General features: G+C 38.5%; 1 protein-coding gene and 1 long non-coding RNA gene across 20 annotated transcripts in view; one reads left to right on the forward strand and one right to left on the reverse strand.

Moving 5' to 3' along the window:
* Positions 1-13,620, reverse strand: part of ebf3a (EBF transcription factor 3a) — a 94,547-nt gene extending 80,927 nt beyond the window's left edge. For 5 of the 19 annotated variants that reach the window (XM_035407071.1, XM_035407079.1, XM_035407068.1 and 2 more), the window contains exons 1-6: positions 12,983-13,615; positions 12,565-12,721; positions 12,108-12,171; positions 11,534-11,589; positions 8,685-8,758; positions 6,561-6,629 (exon numbers count right to left, since the gene is read on the reverse strand). In XM_035407071.1, coding sequence (XP_035262962.1) covers positions 6,561-6,629; positions 8,685-8,758; positions 11,534-11,589; positions 12,108-12,171; positions 12,565-12,721; positions 12,983-13,116 — 554 coding nt within the window. In that variant the 5' untranslated portion in view covers positions 13,117-13,615. Of the gene's footprint in view, positions 1-6,560; positions 6,630-8,684; positions 8,759-11,533; positions 11,590-12,107; positions 12,172-12,564; positions 12,722-12,982 lie in introns of all 19 variants that reach the window. The other 14 variants (XM_035407076.1, XM_035407075.1, XM_035407074.1 and 11 more) reach the window with 8 other exon arrangements.
* A 210-nt stretch (positions 13,621-13,830) lies between these two features.
* On the forward strand, positions 13,831-23,891 carry LOC118221739. Its single transcript, XR_004764168.1, has 3 exons — positions 13,831-15,128; positions 18,409-18,474; positions 20,535-23,891. It is a non-coding gene; the product is annotated as an uncharacterized LOC118221739 (long non-coding RNA).
* Positions 23,892-23,977: the final 86 nt, after the last annotated feature.

The following is a 23,977-nucleotide window of genomic DNA, read 5'->3' on the forward strand; positions in this document are numbered from 1 at the left end:
AGCGAAAAAAGAGAGCGCTAGCGAGCATAATTATATATTTTTTTTTAATTAAATACCACATGCTAAATGACGTGTTGACATGCGTGCTTATGAATGCAAAAAAGAGGAGACGTCGCCAGTCTGTAACTAACAAAATTTTCAGAAAATGTTTTGATTATCGAACAGCTATACCAAACCGGCACCTTGCGTCAGGCCTCAACCGCAGCGTAGGATTCTGGGCCATCGGACCACGGCGAGCGCTTTTAATTTCGTCCAAGTGCAAGCTGGGAGACATCTGCCAAGTACAGGTTAAGCTCCCCGAGTTTTCAGTTTCTATGGCTCTGGCACTCCATCACTTCCTGGCACAAGAGGTGACAATCTTCATTTGAAGGTCTTGGAGGCAAGCGCCATTTGCACTCTGTTAGGGGCTGCCAGCCCAGGCGCCCCCATTCACTCCGATCTCATAAATTCACCTGTCCGACTCAAATTACGCCTGAATCATTAGCGAAAACGGCGAGGACGACCGCACGTGACAATAGCATTTATGAATGGGAGGTGGTGGGAAAAGCAACTAAACATTTCTGAGCGTGTGCATTTGTGCCTGTGTGCGCGTGCGCCTGCATGCGTGGGCGCCTGCCTGCATGCATGCATGGGTGAGTGAGCGAGAGCGTGTGTGCGTGGCCGTGGGTGTACGCACGCATTGATCCTATTTGCAGATAATAATCATTCCCCCTGCTCCGCTTCAGTACAAGAGCTCAGTTTGTCAGATTTTTTTTTTCTTCCATAACGCAATTCATCAAAGACAACCCAACAAAATTACCGGCTGTGGTGGTATCTCTCTTTCACTTGATAAGGCAGTACCAGAAGCAGAGGATGTTTTTTATCAAGGCACCTTGCTGAGTATAGTTTTTGACAGCACTGCTTGTCTCCCCTCCCCCCCAACAGCCCCCCCCCCCTCCTCCCTCCCGCTTCTATGTTTCTTTAAAACATACAAACCATAAACCCTCTCATTCCCTGTACAAGGGTCCCATAGTGTAGGTTAACATGCTTAGGGCAACAAGAGACGGTTAAAGGAGGGAACTCAAGCATAGAGAGGAGACAATAAAAAACACAATGATATCACATTCCAAAGACATTCTAGAATAGACTCAAATAAATTAATAGCCAAACATGTTAAACGCATGCAGATAATTACTGCTGCATTTTGAACACCCTCCAACCAGGACTTCAAGGGGGAACAAAATTGAATGTTTTTTTTTCTTCTTTGTCTGACCTCCTTTATCCAATTCCTGCTCTATTGCTCTTTCTGTGCTGTGGCAACAAGAAGTGTGTTTTTACCAGGTACAGTATATTTATTTGAAGGAGAAATCTCTCTCTCTCTCTCTCTCTCTCTCTCTCTCTCTCTCTCTCTTCTCTCTCTCAGGTTGTGCAAGGGGTTGTTCAGGTGCTCATAAATAACTCAAAGATGCTCACACCTGTGCGCTTGCATGACTACAGCTCTTGGTAGGTGTATCTTGGCTGGAGATGCATTTCCTATCCATGCCCTCATTAATCAGACACATACAGTGTGTTCACAATCAATGCTGGGTTTTCAGCAGGAGGCTAAAAAGACACAGCAATTTACACAGCAGACACAGACACACACGCACACACACACACACACACACACACACACACATGCGCGCACACACGCACGCACACACACACACGCACACGCACACATGCACACACGAGCAACAACTCCACGACAACAAGACAGCTGAGCATCTCCTAAAAAGAGAAGCCCACAGCTCAAAAGAAAATCTAAGCTCCGATCTGCCCTCTGCTCCACCAATTTAACCTATTCCTGGAGGAGGTGAGAAGGAGAATTAACACTGAGCATGCTGTTTTAATTACACTATGCAGATGCAGTCAAAACATGTCATTTAAGAAGCTAATAAACAGACCTCCTCTTTTCAGGTTATCCAAATTCTGCCTCATTGAAAACCCTCTGTTTCAGAGCTGATATGTAATTAAAATTATTTCAGAAATCCTCCTTGACAGTCCGGGACTTAGCCAAAATGTAAATGACATTAAAGGAGACAATGAATTGAATTTTGTTTAACGTCCCTTTTTTTTGCAGATCCTAATTTACATAGCGGTTCCAACAAAAGCGCTGACCTTATAAATGCTGGCATTTGTACAGCTTCCACAGAGTCGGATTTAATCACGCTGCTTTTGCATAGCCATGAGGGAAAACGCTTTAAGTTGTCCGCTCGCTTTTTTTACGGGAGAGGAAACAAAAAAACACAAGCAATGGTCAAGTGCAGATGCTCTTTCTGCCTCTGATAATGACCTGACAAGACGACAGGTCCTGAGAAATTACCCCGCGGCTGTTTATAATAATCTGGTAATAATCACCCATAATCCTTTGGAAATATACTTAATAAAAAAAATATAATGAATGTTTAGCAGAATCAGCATTCGGACCAAATGACACGATATTAATACTTGAACAGGTGCGGAGAGGCCCTTAAAGGAGCTAAATGAATAAAGTGTCCCAGAGCACAACTGTGTATACTGACAAAAAAAAAGTCAATCACATGAATTATTCAGTGAGTGGGCTGCCTGCAAAGGTCACTCTGCTTTGACCTTTGTGACAGGAAGTGAAAGGGAGCAGCGCTGACTAGGAAAACCCCAATCACTCTTCAGACACTTCACCATTATTAGTCCAAAGACATAAACTACAGTTGTAAATAAATCCAGAGTCCAGTTGCAGTAGAGCAAGCTGGATGTTTGTTGAGAAGTCATTCATTTATATAATGGAGGCTGTACGTTCAACTAGCTATATATATATATATATATATATATATAAACACACAAACACACATGCATGCATTCATAAATACACAAACAGGCACACTATGAATGTACATGAGACTAAGGTCAGTCTTGAAAAATTTAAAGCCCCATCCAGATTGAAATTCTGTAACAGCTGTTAAATCTGACAAACTTTTTTTTCTTTTTCCTTTTTTTTTTTTTTTTTTTCCTCAACAAAAACCTAGTGCTGTAACAAACTCCAAGAGAAAATGGGATAAACAGATGTCTGGCTCGACTACAGGAAAATAGAACACATTTGGAATGATAAGTCTCCTAAACTCCGTTGAAAATGCCAGATCCTTGAGGATGCCAGTTACTGTCCAACAAGATGCCAGCAAGCAGTACGGCTGCCCCCCGTACCATCTGGGGAAATGTTGCTGAGAATGCTATCGATGAGAGAGCGCCAGCCTCTCCAGCGCACGGCCCCCTCGCAACATCCTCGACGGTGGGCTGCACTTTTAATGTTTTGATTGTAACACAATCGGACCTCCCTTGTCTGCCTCCACAATCGGCCTTTTGAGTTCTCGAACAGTCGGGCATTCTGTCCGTCCCCTCTCGGCCCACGTTCGGGAAGGGGCTTCTCAAAGGGGATGTAGCTAACCCAGGAATTTCCGCAGCATCGTTCGGAAAAGGAGAGGAAAAACAACCTGCGCGTCTCTCTATGAGAATAGCCGCGCGTGCTGTATTTTTGGATCGGCGCATAAGTGTGAGGACGAAGCATAGCTATTACTAGAGCGCTACACACTTTTGCGTTGATCTTTGTACGGCGCGCATAATGTGCATTGACGCTGGTGGGCACCCGTAGAAGCAGCGCCACTGCACTTTGTGGTCGATGGAATGTTCTGGGTGTGATAGGATAAAAACGATCCGCTCATAGTTGTGATACGCAGACAATGGTACTTCCTAATGAGGAACATCTGCTTTTGTGATTTCACAGAACAGATCTCTCCGCTATGAAAACGATACTCCAGACCCTTTCAGCCAAGGCACAATGAAAATGTGAGCTTTTTATCCACTGTTTGAACTCACTACAATGTCCCTCTGCTATTTTTCCCTGGGCTTCAATTCTAGGCCCACTGTACTCCTCTTCCTATTTTACTAATGTTACAAGCATTGTTCCACAGATTAAAGCACAATACGGCGAGATATCATATAGCTTAAAGTCTGTTTAGTGACAATACAAAGCAATGGGATTTATGAGAAGCACAAATGTGTTAAATATCAGTGACACTTAATGTTTTTAAAGTGGTCACCTAAGATTACTTTGAAGATAAATATATCACAGACTTTTCAGCTGGAAAGGAAAAAAAAGACTAGTGTAAGCTTAGAATGTTAGAGACTTCCCACAGGAAGTGGGGGAGGACTGGGTTTTGCCGTTTAAAATCAATCATTACATCTTTGGAGTTACAGACAGATATCTCTACATGTGAACAGCAAATGTGATCACAGATCTCAGATTTATGATGGAGTTCCATCACATCCTGCAGAGAAAACAGTATGCTGGTCCCTCAACACTCTAACTACTACTAACCACTGCTTTTTGCAGGGATTCTTAGGCAATCCTAAAGACGCAAGTGACACTGTTTACTGATACTGTTCATTACATCATAAGCCAAAGGATACTGGAACATATAAGCAATATGAAATATATAAATGTCCAAAACACACAGGCACAAATATACAGGCAACAAACAAACCAACAAACAGAAACAGTTTGCTCTTATCGGATAGATACATAGATAAAGAGCACACGTATTATAAATATGTATACTGAAATGCTAGTGTTGAGCAATGCAGCACATTGAGCAATACAGTTTGTTTACCCACTCTGATATCAAGATTCAGATGTGGTCTTCCAAACAATTAATTAATAAAGACATATTTATTTTATTTTGGATATTAAAGCACCAGAAACAGATTACAAATTCTTTCAAAACCATTGCATGCATAAATATAGCAACAGGCAACAGATTGTTTATCTATAATTAGCACACATGTGCTTGAAACAAATGGATCTTAATTTCTTGAATGCAGTAAACCATAAATAAAACTTTGAAAAAGTGTTATCATCTGTTGTACTTATTTAAATTTTATAGGCAATAAAATATATTTTCCTGTTAAAGTGCTAAAATAATATCCTTGTTACACTGACTTACAAACTGCCCTTCAACTTCAGTCTTAAACTTGATGAGTGTTTCAGATAAACTGAAGAAAATATATATAATTTGAATGTTATCTATTTATAAACAATAATAAACAATACATATCTACTATTGCATTTCAGTGGATAAGATTCCTTCAAGGTTTACAAATAACACTTCTAATAAATACTTTTCAAAATGTTATTTTAAATATCTAAAAAAAATAACATTTCATTTATATATTTGCATCACTTTTACATATCTTGTTCTTTTATAATGGATTATTAAAGTGTAAAACACATTGCCCGTTTGTACCATGTAAAGACAGAACCACTCCTCATCATATTCAGTTCCCCAGAATGTTGTCCTACTTTCTGATAGTTGACACAGAGTGACTCGGAGTGAAAGCAACAACTGGTCAGTCCTATTTGATTACTAATAAGAGAGATGTTCCCTCTGTCACATACCAAACAGCCTCTGCTAAGCAAACAGCTATTCCAGCTAGTCAAACATTAGCATTGCTATCCAGTGGCGGCGGCGCCTCTCCCCGTGGCTTAACTCGTAGTCTTTCTCCCGGTCTAATTTCTCAGTCAGTGGACAGCAAAGTTCATGATCAGAGGATAACCCCCCCCCCCCCCCCCCCCGTAACCGGGAGAGGAGCTGACGGAAACCCTGCTCCGCTCTGGGAGCAAGCCAACGAGCCCTGCGTCCACCGTGTCGGCCATACATGCAGCAGCCCTGTCTGTTCGAAGCGTCTGGGTGCAGAGCGGTTCCCGAATTTATGGAGGAGGGATAAGCCAGTAGTTCTAACCAACAGATCCAAGAGGGCCACACCATCACATCCTGTGCCGCATTTGGAATGCGCATCAGATCTGGCAAACATTCATGTTCTTAAGCACGCAAAATAAGGATACGTTCACTTGAATGCGTCAACGGCTGAAGACCATCTTGAACAACTTGGACAATGACAACAGTGTTTTTCAAGAAAGAAAAGGAAAAACCACAACAGCGTCCTCCGCAGTGGTGTACCGCTGACGACTTCAACGTGCAGCTACCCACAACTTCGCAAAGAAAATTCAACATGTACTTCAATATACTAAAAAAGAAAAAACTGACAACAACAGTATGTTATACGAAAAGCCCTCTCGCAAACAAATTGCCCTTCAAACCCTCACCGGTAGCCACAAAACCCAACAACAAGGCAAAGTGTTAACTACAAAAAAAAAGAAAAAAGAAAAAACCATGACAAGGACTAAATGGAGTAAAACACTTGTTAGCAAATTAGGAAGAGACATTGGGTGATACATCTCTGCATTTAAAGCCAAAAACTCTCTAGGCATAAACTGCTCCTCACAGCAAGAGGAGAAGGGAGATGAGGCTGCTTCCCCTGACAACTCGCAGGCAATTACCGAATCCCCACAGAGTTGGCCAGGTTTCCAAGTCAACCCACCTGTGCATGATAACACAGGAGAACAACAAATGGTACAATGCACAAAATGAACTTAACACGGCCTGGAAGGACGACGGCAAGCACCCCGCGCGGGAAGCAAGGGGAGAGGGGCACAGGAAAGGTTCGCCTACCTGTCAATGATCACCGGGTCCGAGGGAGTCTCGTTCCTGTTGCCGCAACTCTTTTTGTCGCAGCACCGACTGTGGGGGAGAGAAAAGGACCATATGATCAAAGATGACCCGGGGCGTGCATCGTGCAACTGTACATGTTGTTTTCTTTTTTCCATTCTTTCTTTTTTTTTTTTGCAAACTCACTCACAACAGTGTTTTCAGTTTGATCATCTTTCTTTTTTCTTTCTTGTATTTTCTTCCTTTTGTGTGTCTGTGTGTGTTTTTTTTTTTTTTTCATTTTTATTTTATTTTTATAATCGTGAAAACGGTTGATCGTCCCGCGTGTCTGGTTGTTGTTGTTGATAAGTGTGCTACTCAATGAATCGCACCGAGTAAACATCTACTATAGCGCCGCTGCTAAAAGATGGAAAAACAACATGTTGTGGTGTTTGTCTTAGCAGTGAACTGAGAAGAGGCGATGCCAGGAGGCTGGGGAATACACTTTCACAGCTTCGGCTTTTGTTTACCTCTAATTGTCAAGCTGTTGTTTCTGGAGAGGATGCAAGATGCCACCTTCAACCAATATTTCTGTGGGGCATTATTAATTACCAGCTCAAAAGCCTTCATCCATCCATCTTGCACAAAGTGGAATCGTTTCTATTCTGTGAGCCTACCTATAGTTCATAATTGAATCTTCAAAAACAGCAGAAATGAACAAAAAATGTGTTTACTGCATATTTAAGAAAAAAAATACTTGTTTAATGGTTGCACATTTAAATTAGCTAAATTAACACCATATGGTATGGAAAGTATATAAAGCTCTTTAAAGCTGACAGCTAAAGAGATTAAAGAAAGTCTACATGTCTTCAACACATAGCTTACAATCACATCTGTGCACTTCACATGTTAATTGTAGAACATGCAGAAGTGGATAAGATATTGCCTTCATGGGCAATGATTTATATTTGTTTTCCAGAAAGAGGAAAAATCATATTTACCTATAGCACCATAAAACATATGCATATTTGTACCACTGCTAACCATGCAGAAATGGCATTTAGCAAATATGTACAGTATGTTAGTCAGGAATAGTATGCCCCTTAGAGTATGTTGCATGCTACTGTAGTCCAGGATGCTGGTGTTCACTTCCTAACCAACACTGCACTTCTGAATCTGTTTCCCATACCACAGCAACAAATCCAACAATCCATTTAGAATCTATGTCAAAAGGAGAAAGCCACCTTTCAATAACAGAAAATAGGTAGGGTACTCTTCCTGTGACAACAAATACATTTCTTAATTAAAAAAAAAAAAAAAAAAAACATCATGCAAGAAGTTAACTGGTCAAAGAAAATGCTAATCGGTAAATACACAGGAGTTTCCCTTTAATACCGACAGCAGAGAGTTGCATATCAGTGAACTTGAGGGCCTGAGTACAGAAGAGTCAAATGATTCCTGACATTCGATAACATCAGTGACCTGTTTTCAGGTTTTTAAATCCATTGCAGTGACACTGGCGCATATGAAGCACTTCCGTGGTTTTATCGCATCGTGTTTGTACTCCACGTTTATTGGTGGGAGTGATAACACAACGCTCTCCTTCAGTCTGCATTAGTGCGTAATGACAGTATAGTATGGTTAATGACAGATAATAGTGTTTGGACCATATGAGAAGTGTGCCCCTTGATATTGATTTTATATTAGCTATCTCGAGTAGGTAGACTATATCAAAATATAAATGAAGATCAAGGACAATAGCCTACTCGTAACGCGTTGTATTGTCTTAGTTCACAGAATTAGCAGGTCTTTCATCGGGCCTCGGCCTATTCGTATTGAAATATGCCCGAGTAAAATAGTCTACATGAAGTAGGTTGGATCCATGCGATTGCGAGTGACCTTCGTGAGATTTCAGCAACAACCTTGCTTGTGTATGTTAAGCTATACCAAGAGCCTGGAAAGTCAGTACACCTTGTTGTGAAACAGGAGAAATAACAGACGTTTATCCGAAAGGGAAGAAAATCTAAGAATTTTAAAAACCAGCAGATAATTCATATATATATATATATATATATATATATATATATATATATATATGTGTGTGTGTGTGTGTGTGTGTGTGTGTGTGTTATAAGCTCCTTCTCTTACCTGCACATAATTTCGTGCGTAAGAAGGACTCGGCACATCTCCGGATTTTTGTCCTGGCCTTCATAAATAATAGCCTTAAAATCAAAGCAGAAATTACTTGAGTTGCAAATCATGAAAGTCAAACACAAACAACATTTAACTATGCGTGTTGGTTACACAACGCATTTAAATAATAGGGTTAAGGAAATGAAAGCATGCGAAAATCCAAAACTAAGCATTTCAGTTATTTCGAATATATTACATTATTGACACACAAATAATATGTTAATTATGATTTTGTTTTATTTTTGTTTTGAGACGATTGTGGAAATTATATATAAATTATAGCATATATAATTTTATATTGTTAACGCAATTGTATGCTTTTGCAGCTAATATGCAGTTGGCATAGAAAACATTAGCGTAGTAGATAACACAAATGGATACGCATTTTTAGTTTCCAACAAGGATCTCTATAAACTTTATTGATATTGGTATGAAAAGCAAAATATTTAGTTGCAAATATACAACTATATATGCAACTAACTGAAACATCGTCAATCTATTTTTGCACATTTTTAAATATAGGCTAATAAAGAATAAGGGTAAATTTTAACTCGTAGTAAGGGTTTTCAGGCGCAGAAGGACGGTTCAAATAATAGCCATAACCGTATACATCAACATGGTTATAATCTGGAGATATTTGGGGGGAAAGTGCTAATGGGCAATCTGTTGTTTATTTTTGAGCCGCTAACAATGATTTTTCTTTGGATAAAAAGCGGTGTCTGGGGGTACGGTTGAGTAATTTTTGAGCAGTGTCTTAAACAGATGGCGTAAAGCTGTAGGTGCGCTCGCCTTCAGTTCTTTCAGTGTCTCTCTCTCTCTCCCTCCCCTTCTATGTCTGTGATGTAGTAGAACAGACTCCGCCGTGCTTTCTTGTGAGCATGGCTACCCCGCACGCCGTACTCTACAACTCAACAGAGTGCAACGCGAAGTCCGTTCCTCCATTGGAAATTCTAGCCTATAATTACCAGGCTAATAAAATCTGGTCGACAGTCTAGCATGTGCAGAGTGTAACAATGGAACAAAAGCAGTAAAGAAAAAAGCCCAATATACATTTAAAAAGCCTTCACAATAAACATTATATTAAAACAGCCTACATAAAAATCAATATTTAAACTACGACTAAGCAAAATTAAAATTGTGTTGAATTTTATAACATTTCCGCTTTTTAAATTTCCACATGACTTTTCCATCCGGTAACTACATTCATTATTATTTATTGTCTATTATTGTTGTTAGCAAAAAATATAAAACAGGCTAAATAAAAAATTTTAAAAAAGCTTTTCATAAAAAAAAGCGTGACGATGTTTACAATGCACATCCTCGAGTCCACTTTTATCTATTTATGGCAAGAGTTCCAAGCACTTCATCAAGCTATTTTCCCCCAACCTATCATCTATATTGGGGTGATTTATTTTTCTAGTTTCAGCTGCAGATACAGAAATCCATAAACTGACTGTTCAGCGCCATTGACTCTTTGATCATTTACAGGGCTATTTTACCTCAATGAAGAGGGAGATTAAACGTCCCTATTTTCACCAGTATTTGAGCTGCCACAACAGAGTAAACGAATGATAATAATAACAGTATTTAAACCTCGCCACTTAAGCTTTCTATTCCGTGAAAGTGGAGTGTGCAGTTATCAATATATGTCCCTTAATTAGCCACCAGTGATTTCCGAAAACATTTAGCCTCTGTATACAAAGGAAATAGACTACATTGTGAACTCAAGAGCCTCTCACAGCCAGCAAGGGTCTTTTCTACTTCGAAATCATTACTGAGGACTGAGGAGTAAAGACCGTTAGTCTTTGCCAGAGACATTTTAGCACAGTCTACATGTCACACCACGTGTCTTAATAACAAAAGGGACAAACTTTAAATCTATCGACAAATGGTTTGAAAAGCTTAATGCGGTAATATATATGTTCGTAACATTTTTAAGGGTTGAAGTAACCTTTTTTCTCCATGGTTTAGCTGTTACTGCCGTTTGCGATAGAGTTATCACCGTGGTGTAAACAAAAATAAATACTGAATTTCATTATTATTATTATTATAATTATAATAATAATTATTATTATTATTATTTGACAATTCATGCACTTATATATTGTATTAATTTGTTTAGATTTATTATTTTACAACCGTGAATAAAATGTAAAAAAGGGCCATCATTTCATAGATATTATAATTTTACAGTATTCATTATTTTAGATACACTAGCAATGCAGAACTAGCACATGTAAAACTTAAGTTCAAGTAAGTATGTTATATGCTAAAATATATTATCCGACCGCATAATTACGCTATGTCCAAAGAGTGACGTGCAAGAAATAGCGGCCGATCTGGGGGAAATGAACGGATTGTGGAGACCCCTGGAGCTTACAACTTGAATTATAGAGATGTGTGTCCGGGGGTCATGTTAGAAAAAATTACATCATGTGTCATTAAAGTGGACGCTACGTTCGATGTTTTAAATAGTGAAAAGTTATTCAACACAGCAACTCAAATCGCAAGCCATCTCACGCCGATACCATAGATTGTATGTAGAAATAAATATCATCCTAACAAACTCTTTCAAGGGCGTAATGCGATATTAAAATACAAAAAATAAGTTGTTTTTTTAATAATAATTACAGTTAAATAAAATGCATGTTGAACCCACAGTCAGACCACTAAATAAATCTAACTGGCAAGTGAAAAAGGTTCAAGTCTCAATTTAAAATGAAAGAATGCGCATCAACACGCCGCAAATCAGAAATCATTTAAGAAAACAATCAGAAAAACAATGATGTAAACAAATAACTTACCTGTTTTGTCATGGAATCGATTAGTCGTACGAAAAGATCCTGTTCTGTTCTGACGCCTGGAGAAATTATTTTATTAATTGAGATAATGGATTTAACAAGTGACTGTCTTCATGATGTTAAGCTGCCAGTAGCATTCATAACATCCAAACAAAGCAAAACATTATTAAATCTCTTAACTCAAAAGTGATAAAATGCATAGTCCATATCCACATGCGTCTTTGTGATGAGGAAATATTTTCATAAAATTTAATCAAACCGAGCAGTGCTTTTAATAAATACTGCATTACGTATTTTAATGGTGAAAATGATATAAGAAGAAATGTAATATTTTTTACTCAAAAAGCACAATGTCATATCTATAATCATCCGAAAAGGGACGGGGAAAACTTACACTCACATACAGTAAATAAGTCCCCATGCATTGCTGATTTTATGCTCCATATACGAATTAATATACATTTTTAACCTTTATCTTGCAAACCCAGCCACAGAACCAGGGAATGATTAAATCATCCAACATAATTAATCTAAAAAATCTAAACTCAGATATTTTGGATAGTTAGATGTCACTTACCATTGCTGTACAATAACTGTAGTTTGTAATGAATCCCATTGTTAGTTTTTTCACTGTTTGGTTCCTGTAAATAATCAGCATTTTTTTGAATCAGATTGGCATCTTCAGCAATTGTTTTGGTGAGTGCTACTCTCTAATATATGTGTATACATTTGCAGTTGTATGGTTATGTGTCTAAGTAGAAAGTTGTACATCTATCTCTCTGTCCATCTCTGTTTAGCATAACGACATATGTAATTTGAAAAATAGCCAATCGTTAACAATTATATTTGTATATTATAAAAATACATAAAATGTGTTTTATGTTCCCATGCGCTCTACGAATGTTATTGAATCTCAAAAGTGCACGTGGCTTCCACGACCTCCAGAGCACCGTGGTAATATTTTAGTATTGAAGGTAAAGTGAAAATCACATATACGGCAAATGGTTTGGACGATATTCCAAAGTAGCGCTTACTTTCTCCTTCTCCACAAAGTCCACATAAGCTGTCCGTTCGATCTCGACGGGTTGTCCCTGTCTGTCATACAGAGCCAGCACGAAGTGGAAAAAATTGGATTTTCTGAGGTTGGATGGCGGTTGCTTTTCATAGTGTGCCCGAGCCAAACCTACACCGCTGCGGGGAGAAAACGAGAAACCGTCTCGGTTAAATGTGATACACCAGAGATAAACCGAACTGATGAAAACATTGGAGATGGGCAAGTGCGTTTTGGAGACAGGAGATTTCTTGATTTGTCACTTTAACAGTAATATGATGTAATGAAAGGGAAAGAGGCTGAAGAGGGGCATGGGGAGATTGTAATTGATACTGGGTATTGAGGGGATTTAGGGTCGATCTGAGAAATACATTAAAAATCGGATGATTTGGCATACGTACCTTTGGGCGGCTGTGTTAGCATCCACTACCCCAGCTGTGTGCATCCACGATCGGACCGGATTCATCCCACTGCCCAGCGGTTCCTCTTTCATTGTCGTCCCACCTCTCGGAATATTTTCCTGAATCCCAAACATTAAAACAGTTTTTGTGCAAAACCAGCTCCTACCGAATGTGAAATCTTTTTTTCCTTGGTGATTGGAAGGTAAGTCTGAGTTTGCTCTTGAGTGATCTGTGGAAAGAAAGCCCAGTTCACAAGTCCTGTTTCCTTCTTCAGTCCGTCCTGTGTTGGCACGACATAAACAATTTACACAGAGTAGGCTACTGTACTTCAGCAGCTAGTTGGATCGTTATCCTTCCGTCGGAGAAGTCGCTCAACTAGCGATGCGCTTTTTTGTAGTTGTTTGTTTTTGTTTTAATAATAATATTAAAAAAGAAGTAATTTAGCAACTTGTGTTTTGGTTATGCTCTCAGTGTGGTGTCATCCTTCTAGAACAGCATCAAAAAACCTTCAGGACACTGCTGAATCGACCACTTCTGGCAAGGCGCTCCTGCTCCAAAAGACAAATAAACGAAAAAATGATTACCATGGAGGTGTTCCCGGACACAGGAGAGGTTGATGAGGGGCCTTTAGCGTCTTGCAGAATGGATGGAAGCATACAAAACTCAGCCCTCTATCCCCTAGGAATGGAACCTTTCCCGGGAGCCAAAACTCTAAACCCACGGGATCCGCGCTGTCAGAATATGACGCTCAATGGGCGTGGCTTTGACCAAATATGGGAGACTGACAATTTCTGTCTGCTCGCGCTCCTAGGCTCTGCGATTAGACTATTATAGCCGCAACCTGAGAACACCAGCACCACGTTCTCCTACAATATAGTGAAAATGTTCCCCTCAAATGAACATTCACTGAAGATGTAATTCTCAAAAAAAAAAAAAAAAAAAACTTAAGGAGGCCAACCAGTAGTCCGTAGTCAAAGGAAGAACAAAGTTATTTGGACTAGAGCTAAAATCATATTGTAAATACTTGACTAACTCTGGTGTGCACTGTTCTAAATAGTCGATATGTAAATGTGTTGCATTTTAGCGCCAAGAGAAGATATTTGGCATATCGCAAAGAAAACATGACTGACAGTAGCTACATCATATGGAGAAGACAAACGCACAGCTTCATAAACTTGTAGTAAAAATAATTCAAATGTAAGTGTATATGTTATATACGGTATTACTCTATAACACAATAAAATGTAAAACAAAAAGTAGATTCTTAAAAATGTGACCTGTGCATTAGAAATAAATTATTTTCATTTGAACAAATGTCATTAAATTGGGAGGGACAAAAACGTAGCCTACATATAAACAACAAACGTATTGAGCATTTAACACATAATATTTGATTACAAATAAATAAATAGATATATAGGAACTGCAAACATTATTTGGAATAGCATCTTTAAAATACACTAATATTCCTCGTGTAAAACAAATTAGTATAATAACGCATATGGTCATCCAAATAAATATAAAGCCAGACAGCAATTATGCATTCCGAGTTCAGACTGTAAGCAGAGGTCATGCAAAATAAATATATTCACTCTTTTAGAACTGATTTCTCATTTTGATACTTCACGCCATATATCAGCAGTATAACTTATACCCGTTGTCTTTTACATGCTAAATGTAAGCGTTTAATTTATTTTAATTTGGGCGCATTTCATGTTACCCAGGAAGAGGACTCAGGGGATGCACAATGTGTCCTTCCTCTTTTCCTGTGGAGAAGAGCCGGGATGTCTTTGATAATAATAAAACAGAAAGACCTGAAGACAACCATAGCATTGAGTGATGGGTCTTTTTTACTCTTGTAAGTTAAGGCTTCCGTTTTTGTCAATTGGCAGAGTATGTATGTTAATATTTTAATTAATCGGTGAAAATCGATGTCCGATTTGTGCTATCAGGGGACCCTCAGCCCTCTGCACTAAAGGGGGTGGGTGGGGGAACGTAGAAAGGAAGAGAGATGTGTTTTAGAGAGCAATCTATTTTGCTGGTGTTGGGGGTTAATGACTATTGCCAAAGATAAGTGAATTATCAAAGCTGTTGCTCTTGCCTCGTCTCAAAATCCATTACAATGCCTGGTCGTCTAATTAAATACGTAAGTATAATAAAATTATATTTTATGACGATTTGAGAGTAATAAGATTAGTCTTTTGAAGTGTACGTCACATCCAAGTGTCTCAAAAGTGTTAGCTAATATTCTTATAGAATAATATTTTCCTGAAGTAAATCATATTGAGTGTAGGCACTGTGTAAACAAAAATGTTGTCGGACATTTAACCTGCTGTCAAGACTTGCATCGTTAAAATTGAGCTGCATTGTTTAGATTTTTGTAAAACGATGAAAAATGTACAAAATAAAACGCAAGATGCATATATGTCTATAAGATATAATTTCTTATAGAAATATATGCATTACCTTATAGTCTGCATTTGAAATAACAATGGTTTCTTAATTACGCGTGCATCTCATCCTTTCCTTTTTTGTTTAATGTCGTAGAAATCGCACATTGCTTTAAGTCATTTACTGTATCTTTAATACAGATTACACGCCAAAGCGATTTCAATCTGATTACCAAATTAGGGGTTTTAAGACAAATCCTTTTAAAGCTGATACTGTTGACTGGAGAGGGAAAAGAAAACTTCGACAAACACATCACGTAGGTAACGATCCTGTCCTAAAAAGGGGTTTTAAACCTTATTTGACAACAAATGCAGCTGCCCCACTATTTTGGAAGATATTAGGCGAAAATGAATGCAAATCTGTGTTCAGAAGCCATCTGGCCAGAAATAGGGGAATCAGCTGCTCTTCACAACAGGCGCTGAGCCTGAATCTATTTCAGCTCATTTTCTAGGATCATCTGGTCCTGGATCCAAAGCGTGGAAAATGCGCTCTTTAATTCAACCAACTTTAACTTTGACTCCACCAAACTGCTAGCATGGAAGCTAAATTTATCAACATGCCACAAAATGATAGAAATGACAACGGATCATTACCTTTACGCAAACATAATTCGCTATATCTATTTTGTTCATAAATTAGGAATGCAAAAAAAAAAAAAAAAAAAAAGGGGCAAACATGTATCGCAAGGACAAAATATTCGCGGTCAGCCTATGTTATCATAATTGCTTTCCTGCACACTCTTGGACAAAACACTATGAAAACGCATTAGAATTTTTTTTTTTTTAATAATAGCGATAACAACATTCCTGATAACTACAATATTTATGAAAATGCATGACAGGCTAAGGATGTTTGGTTGTCTTGTGTCATTGAAACATATAAGTCTTCTATCACAGATAATTGTATTCTTTCGGACCAGGACTAATCATCATCGAAATTAGGCTCTTACCTCTGCACCTCTAAGCCACAGGCTGATTGATTAATAATAATAATAATAATAATAATAATAATAATAATAATAATAATAATGCAGGCTGAATGTTATCCATTGCCTACACTTATATAAATAAAGGAAGCAAATGTTGATTTAGTTGTTATGTCGGCAGTGTTAGATCTCATTTTGAAAAGTGAGCTAATAGTGAATGTTGGACAAAGGAAAAGTTAGTCATGCTGAAGGTGTGTGGGTTTGAATAAGATTTGCCTGGTGATGCCAAGACCTCCCGAAGAAACGAGCCTCCTCCTTATTGTGTGTGAAGTGTTCCTTTTGTGTGAATTTACGGGGTGAGGCTTCAATGATCCCCCACAAATTTGCATTTAAATAGCGACATCAACCGATTCGCGTGCCACACACCAGTGGGTTTCCCAGATGTCAAGGCAAAGTCAGTCAGATGGTCATTGCCCAGCTGTCCTCCGAACATCATACCAGAGCAGCGAGAGAGCTTAAAGATACACTGATTTCCTATTTTCAACTCCGATCACTTAGCTAGATCCAGCTTGGTAGTGTTATAATGATGTAATGACGGGGAAAGAAGGAAACAACAGCGTAAGAAACAACATTTATTCAAGGAAAGGGTGCTGATGACAGCACATCAGATTACAAACAAACAGATCATATAACTCTCATATCATATCACACATAGGCTACCACGCCACTTTTAGGCTATAATAAGTGCCAAGCGCACGAGAAACAGACACATTAAAAAATTATAATGAAAAATACAGTACCACTATGTTTTTTATAGTGGAAGTAGCCTAATACACAGTACTTAAAAATATCACGCGAAAACATTTAGCCTAAACTCCAATGATACATAGATTAAATGCAGACGGACTTGACGAATATCGCATCACATTTTTATTATAATTTGTTGATTAGGCAAGAAAGATTCACTGAAATTTGTGGCTGAGTGGCCACCAGGATGTAGATATCGCAGTCAATTCTGACAACAGTAGACTACTCCACAACGCCGAATACGACCAATTTAAACATCTGAATATACTGAACAGAAAATGCATTTAGACAAATTCCGAAGGATACTGAAGCATGATCTGCATGTTTTAAACGTCACTGAAAAGTGCAAAAAAAATAAAAAAAATAAATGAAATTTCCCAACAGAACCAATCATTTACATAGGATATAAACCATATTTCTTACACATTGATGCTAACTTCTTTACCTTTGACTTTTCTCATTCCCTTATTTTATACAGCGCGCAACTATGTGTGTGCGTGTGTGTGTGTGTGTGTGGTTGTGGCAAGTTTACCCTCCGAGAACACCACAAATGTTCTCTGAAGTCAACTATTTCCAAGCCGCTGGTCGCAATATCAGCTATGCCTACATCTTAAACTTATTTAATCACAAGTTGTATTGCTAATGATTATTAAGACGTTGCATTGAAAACGATTAGAAAATATTTTAAGCTGACACTTGCGCCGGCCCTCAAGTCTTGATTTATGCTACCGAAAGATGTTTGTTTCATTGACTTGTGATTGGAGGGAGCATGGTACAATAGTAGGCCTATCTTCAATTTCTATGAAACTAAATGTTAAACATATTCCACGATCAAGCTTATATTATTATTATTATTATTATTATTAAGTGGTCGGATAATAATAATAATAATAATAATAATAATAATAATAATCATAATAATAATAATAATAATTCATGACTCATATAGACTAGACAACAGACAGCCCTAACACACATCTCATGAGATAATTGAGGCTACTTGAGATTGTGTCAACAACAGTTTGCTAAGCTAGCATTATCCTTTTTATATAGGTCTTGTAGTCTGATTTAAAACAAATTAAGCTTTTGCTTTCATTTAAGTAAAAATGCTAGGCTAACGTTTGTATGGCAACAAACATAGATATGCGCAAATATGATATATGGTTAACCATGTATTGAATAAAATAGACCTGCCAAGTAATAATATTGCTAATAATGCTGTTTCATCATGCGTCCTCTGCAGCATATCCGTCGAATTAACTAGATTACCTTTGAAATGGCCAAGAAGGAGGAACCTAAATGTAAAAAGGTAGGTACATTGATTTTATAACGACCGAACGGCTAACACGGATCTCGTGCAACACATACCTCGAGATATTAGTTCTTGCTTTAAAGTTGACAAACAGCGCCTCCCTCGGGCGAGTAGTGAGAAAATAATCTTGGATCGCAGCAAAACGCAGGAACATTTCCGACCACTTCAATTTCGGTATATTGACCTTACATGGCTAATGTTTATTTTTATAAGAGCACGCCAACTAAGAACAGCTCCGTTTTATCGCTTTTTGATTTTTAGTGAATTGTATGCTCCGATTAATTCCTTATGCATATATGTATAGCGAATACATGACAAGTAGGCTAGCTCTAATGCATTATCCAATGTATAAGGCAAATAAGATGTTTTTTGTTTTCACCATGGAATTCGTAATTCGTCTGTAAAGTCAAAATGATTACGGTTATAAATAAATAATAATAAATGAAATAATACACTAATTTAAAAAATAAAAAACGTGGAACATATCTTGCAGCAAGCATCGCGTTTTATGTTGGCTACACAAATAGCCTACATAAACCAGCATTAGCCTACAGAAGTTTTCACATATACTCATCAACAGTTTTGAGTGTAGTCTAGGTTCAGTATAATGCATTCCATGGAATGACATGCCAGGGGAAATTCTGTAGAATATCAGACATATATTTCAAAATGATCAAATGTCCAACTGCAACATCTATTAAAATAATATCTCAGAAATAAAATATGAAGAAACTAATACAAAATAGAAAAATAAAATAATAATCGGGGCACCTTCATATTAGAACAAGGATCGATCATTTAATTTTAGATATTGTAATTAGTTTTAATTAAACATGCATCGTTCTAATTAACTCTGAAATTTTAGTAGCCGCTGGGACACTGGTGTCAGTTTTGATACTGTCAGTCCAGATGTCCTAATACAATTCAATCTTCAATTAAAAGTTTAAATATTCATTGGGAACAAGTTAAAATTTATATTAAAGCAATGCATTCCCAGTCATTAAAAAACCGGAATAATAGGCATTAAAAGGTGACCAAAAATTTCATTTGAAAGTCACACTCATCTGACCTGCAAACCATCTGAATGTCTTACGGCGCGCTTAGCTATAATAACCGATAGCTTCCCAAAATCTCCAAATCTCAGACACTGCAGACCTGATATCTCATCATATAACTATATTAACGATAGAAAGAAGAAGAAGAAAAAAAAAAAACATTTCACTTCCGATTAATTTGAAATGTTTTCATACAAACATTTATTTATATGTTAGTCTTAAAAAATAAATGTGTTGTTTGTTGTAATGGTTGCAGGCTAGTAACTGTTGGCCATATCCGCGTTATGCTACATTTCATGTCATTTAACAGAAAAAATAACAACATCAGGGCTATTTCTTGAATTATTTCTATGTGGGATCTGCAGAATACATGAATTGGTGAGTTATGCCAAGGGCCCCGGTCGCTGTATAATTTGCATTTTCATTCTGGTACTAAAATGAAGAGAGAGATGCTGTGCGGTTTGGGTGCCCAAAGCATAGCCCCGGGCGATACCGATATAAAGAAGGAGGAAAAAAAATGAATAAAGAAACCGAGACCCCTTCTAGACAATTAACATGTAAAATATCCAGTGGAAATCGAGACCGAAAAGAGTAGGGTTGGGTCAACCCCTCCTCATTTCAACATTTCACACAAGTAATATACTGGGTTCATTGTTTACAAAGTTTGCCTGTGTAATTAAAGGCTTGCGGAAGCACTGCACCTGCGCACGAAGCCTAATGTTAGCAGATCGGGATGAAAATGGTAAACGCCTGCCTAGCCAAGGGGTAATTCTAAAAAGATTTCAAAGTGTTCAGTTTTCCACACTCAATATTAATCAATTCGACCTTTTCTGTTTTAGCGGTCGGCAACACCTGCGTAACTGTTTTGCCTTGCCGCGTCTTCACCAAAAAAAAAACAAAAAACAAAACAAAAAAAAAAAAAAAACAGCGCAGCTATATCACGCGCAAACGGTCGGCTCAAATGCATTTGACAATCAGAGAAAATCTCTTTCCTTTCCACAGACCCTTTGTACTGCACGCTCTCACCCATCTCGGGCTGTGGGGAGGACAAACGGAGGACTTCCTCGCTTGAAAAAAGCTTTTCTATGGTGACAGTGCCCCACCTACAGGAATTAGAAAGACCGACGACCGGACAAACTGCAGCCCCAATATAATGCGTTATTATTGTTATTACCATTTCAATAACAACAATAAGGGCATCAATACTACATACATAATATGTATTCATTTTTATGTTCAGCCTCATTTTAATTAAAATGATCAGTAGCACAACAATCACAACAGAAGCAGGGATAGACATAAAATATTTGAATTAACACCTCGTGTAAACCAATAAACCGCCATGTGATTTATTTGTTAGTTTATTAATTAGTTTATTTATTTATCGATCTGCCATAGGCAAATTTATTGCTGAAAGGTTTGACCATAAATTGACATTCAAGTATTCTACTACATACTGAACACATTGTCTTGTTTTTTTTATTTTTTCTCCCAACCAAATGCGTGACAGATAATTTCACAACATTGGTCTTACGTCGGAAAATGTTAAATTGGTTGTTTTGTTTACCACGCTGTAATGGTAGAACTGTGTGTAAATTTCCCAAAACAGTGTCATTGTGAAAGTGTGGATACTCCATGAACTATAGAGAAAGTGAAGCTGCGTTTTAATGTTTCTTTTGATTGGAGAAAACTGACACTCTGGAAGGATACTTAAATGATTTCTGTATTTGATTAGCATTCAACAGTGAAATTAACAGTGAATATGTGCCGCTTTACAACGCATCAAGCTCTGAACGGTCCGCAGCTACAAGTGGTATTTCAGCACTTGAAAGAAGAGCCATTACTTCGTTATGATCAATGTATATAACTAAAATCAGGAAACGCGTCTTAATTAACAAAGGACAAGAGGGTGTCTCTTCACAATGTGTTTCTGTTCTTCGAGCTATTTGTGCATCGCCTGAGACTGAAAAGGGGCACTTCGTGCCATGGCTTGGTAGCTTTATTTGTAAGCCAGATAGGGAAGAGATGACAAATACTCCACTGGAAACCGCGCCCTTGGCATGACATCAAATGGAAAAAAAAAGTTCTTTGATTGGGAATGGGACTATTGTTCAAAATATCCTATTTTTAATGACAGGTATACGATCGCAATTGTGTTTGGCTACCCTCTATAGTCACGTACCAAAAGTATTTCCCTGTTACACATTTAAGTCGTTTTTAATGCTTTCTCATGAGTTAAGTCACGGTCATTAAAAAAAAAAAAAGGTAGGCCTACAATTGGCAAAATGATGAAAGCTTTCAACGACGGCAATATTGGAGCCTACAATATTTTATGAAAATATTCCAGAATATTACTGATTTAACATTAATTTGAATTGTGACGCACGGTCTATAGCTCGTGAAATGCCCTGCCTCCGATATATATACAAGATCGGGGCTTTAGGTCAGAGTTCACATATCATGGAGCTAGCAGATGTGGTATGCTTAATTTTCTTTGAGAAGGTAAGACAAAATATTGTAATGGTCGGTGTACGCTAACGTTCCTTGGTCATGGTAATATCAGCGAGAAGTGTTCGAGTTAAAGCCTATAATGGGGACACGCGCAATTTAAACCTAATTAGCATGCATTTTTTTGCCAAAAAAACAATGATGGCATGTACGTATTTTTACAGTCACCCTATAATCTTACAGTATGGCCATGCTATGTATCAGCCCTATGATTATCTTTAATAATGGAAAGTGTGTTTTTGATGTCTCGTAAGAGCAAACTTCACCAGATAGTGAAGAGAGTTCATTGATGACACCGGTTTGAAAGGAGTGGTGGTGCTGCCAGAAAAATCTCCAGTTGTTTTGAGGGTCACGTGGGGATTGGTCAGGGGTACGTCTGGGTTGGAGTCAAAGATGTCTGCAAAGTGTTCAGAGGAAAGGATCCTAGAAGTGTGCCAAACACCTGTCAATACATCTCCGGGAGAGGCGGATCGTTACAGCATCACCTGAGAGCACGGTGGAGAGTTCACCAGGTGGTTCTGCGGTCAGCCGCTACCAGCACGGGAGGGTCAGGATGTTCGAAATCAAAGCTGTTAATTGTGATGGTTGACGGTATAGCACAACAGCTCTTGCACACACTACAACTGCCCCCAGCCTCGCAGGCAATGGACGAGAGAACAGGAACAGAGCTAATAATGTAAATGACCGTCCGAGTCAGACGGCATGGAGAGAACGAGCGTCAAGAACCGCGGTGGGCGAGCGCAGTTTCAATAAAAGCACACCTTTGTGGCCTGGTGTCAGAGATATCCCCACAGAAACAAACCTGAAGCAACGGACACAAATTGTACTGTGCATTTTACACAGTAAGTACGTTCATCCACCATACATCTTTCCCAGTTATCTAGCGCCTCCGTAACACAGCATTTACTAGTTTCAGATTTAGAATTATTTGAAGCTAAACTAATGTATTGATATGTATTAATGTATGGGGGTGGGTGCAGGCAGGCATACTCCAGTGGTTACTTTGCTTTATGGAGATTAAACAACAGCATTCAATATGAGTAACTTGGCACAACCTTCATCTCCATCTCTCCCAATACATTTACACCAAGAGACAATTTAAATGAATGGTTAGCAGTACATATGGGCTAAAGGGAGAGAGATCGAGAGAGAGAGAGGGAGAGAAATATTACTGCCTACGTCCCATTTAAAATTGTTAGAGGAGAGTAAAAGCCCACAGAGCGGAGTGTTTCAGCAGTGGAAACTAATTCAGACGTGTGAAGACCCTTTTATTAACACGACGAATGAAAAGAACATTGCTGTGAAAACAACAAAGCAAAAGCTAAAAATAATCAGAACTATTCTTCCTCTGCATAATGGTGGGAGGCTGGGGACCTTTTGTGGCAACAAAGTGGTAAAAAAAGGGGGAAACACGTTAAATTAAACAGCAGGCAGAAATTTCACGTCAGAGTGTAGCAGCTTTTCTGTTATTTGGAGCCTTGAGACAGTCAGCCTTTGCTGGATATTGGTTTTGTGTGTGCGCGTGCGTGCGCACGGACATGAGGAGTGCACGTGTGCGAGCACGGGCGTGTGCGCAAACGTGCGCGCAGACATCAGTCCGTTGATTAGCGTGGGGGAGAATGAATGGCCGTTCAAAGCTCACAGAAAACAAGCTGAGAACATGATTATCATAAACGAAACACCCTGGTGGTGGCTTGCCCTACTTTTCGCAGCAACACCAAGGGGGGAGCGGTGGGAGGTGGAGGAGGGAGGAAAATGCTGTGAACATCATGTGATTGTTGTGCGCTGCCATATCGACTGCCTATACATCGCTCAGGCAATTCATAGATTAGTCATGTCACTCATAAACTAAGTCAACACCCCCCCCCCCCCCCCCCCCCCCCCACTGCCACCCCTTTGTTGTGATTTTAATAAATCTGACCATTATATTTTTGAGA

This window comes from Anguilla anguilla, chromosome 2 (assembly GCF_013347855.1).
Source record: "Anguilla anguilla isolate fAngAng1 chromosome 2, fAngAng1.pri, whole genome shotgun sequence".
In the NCBI taxonomy this organism is placed as follows: Eukaryota; Metazoa; Chordata; class Actinopteri; order Anguilliformes; family Anguillidae; genus Anguilla; species Anguilla anguilla.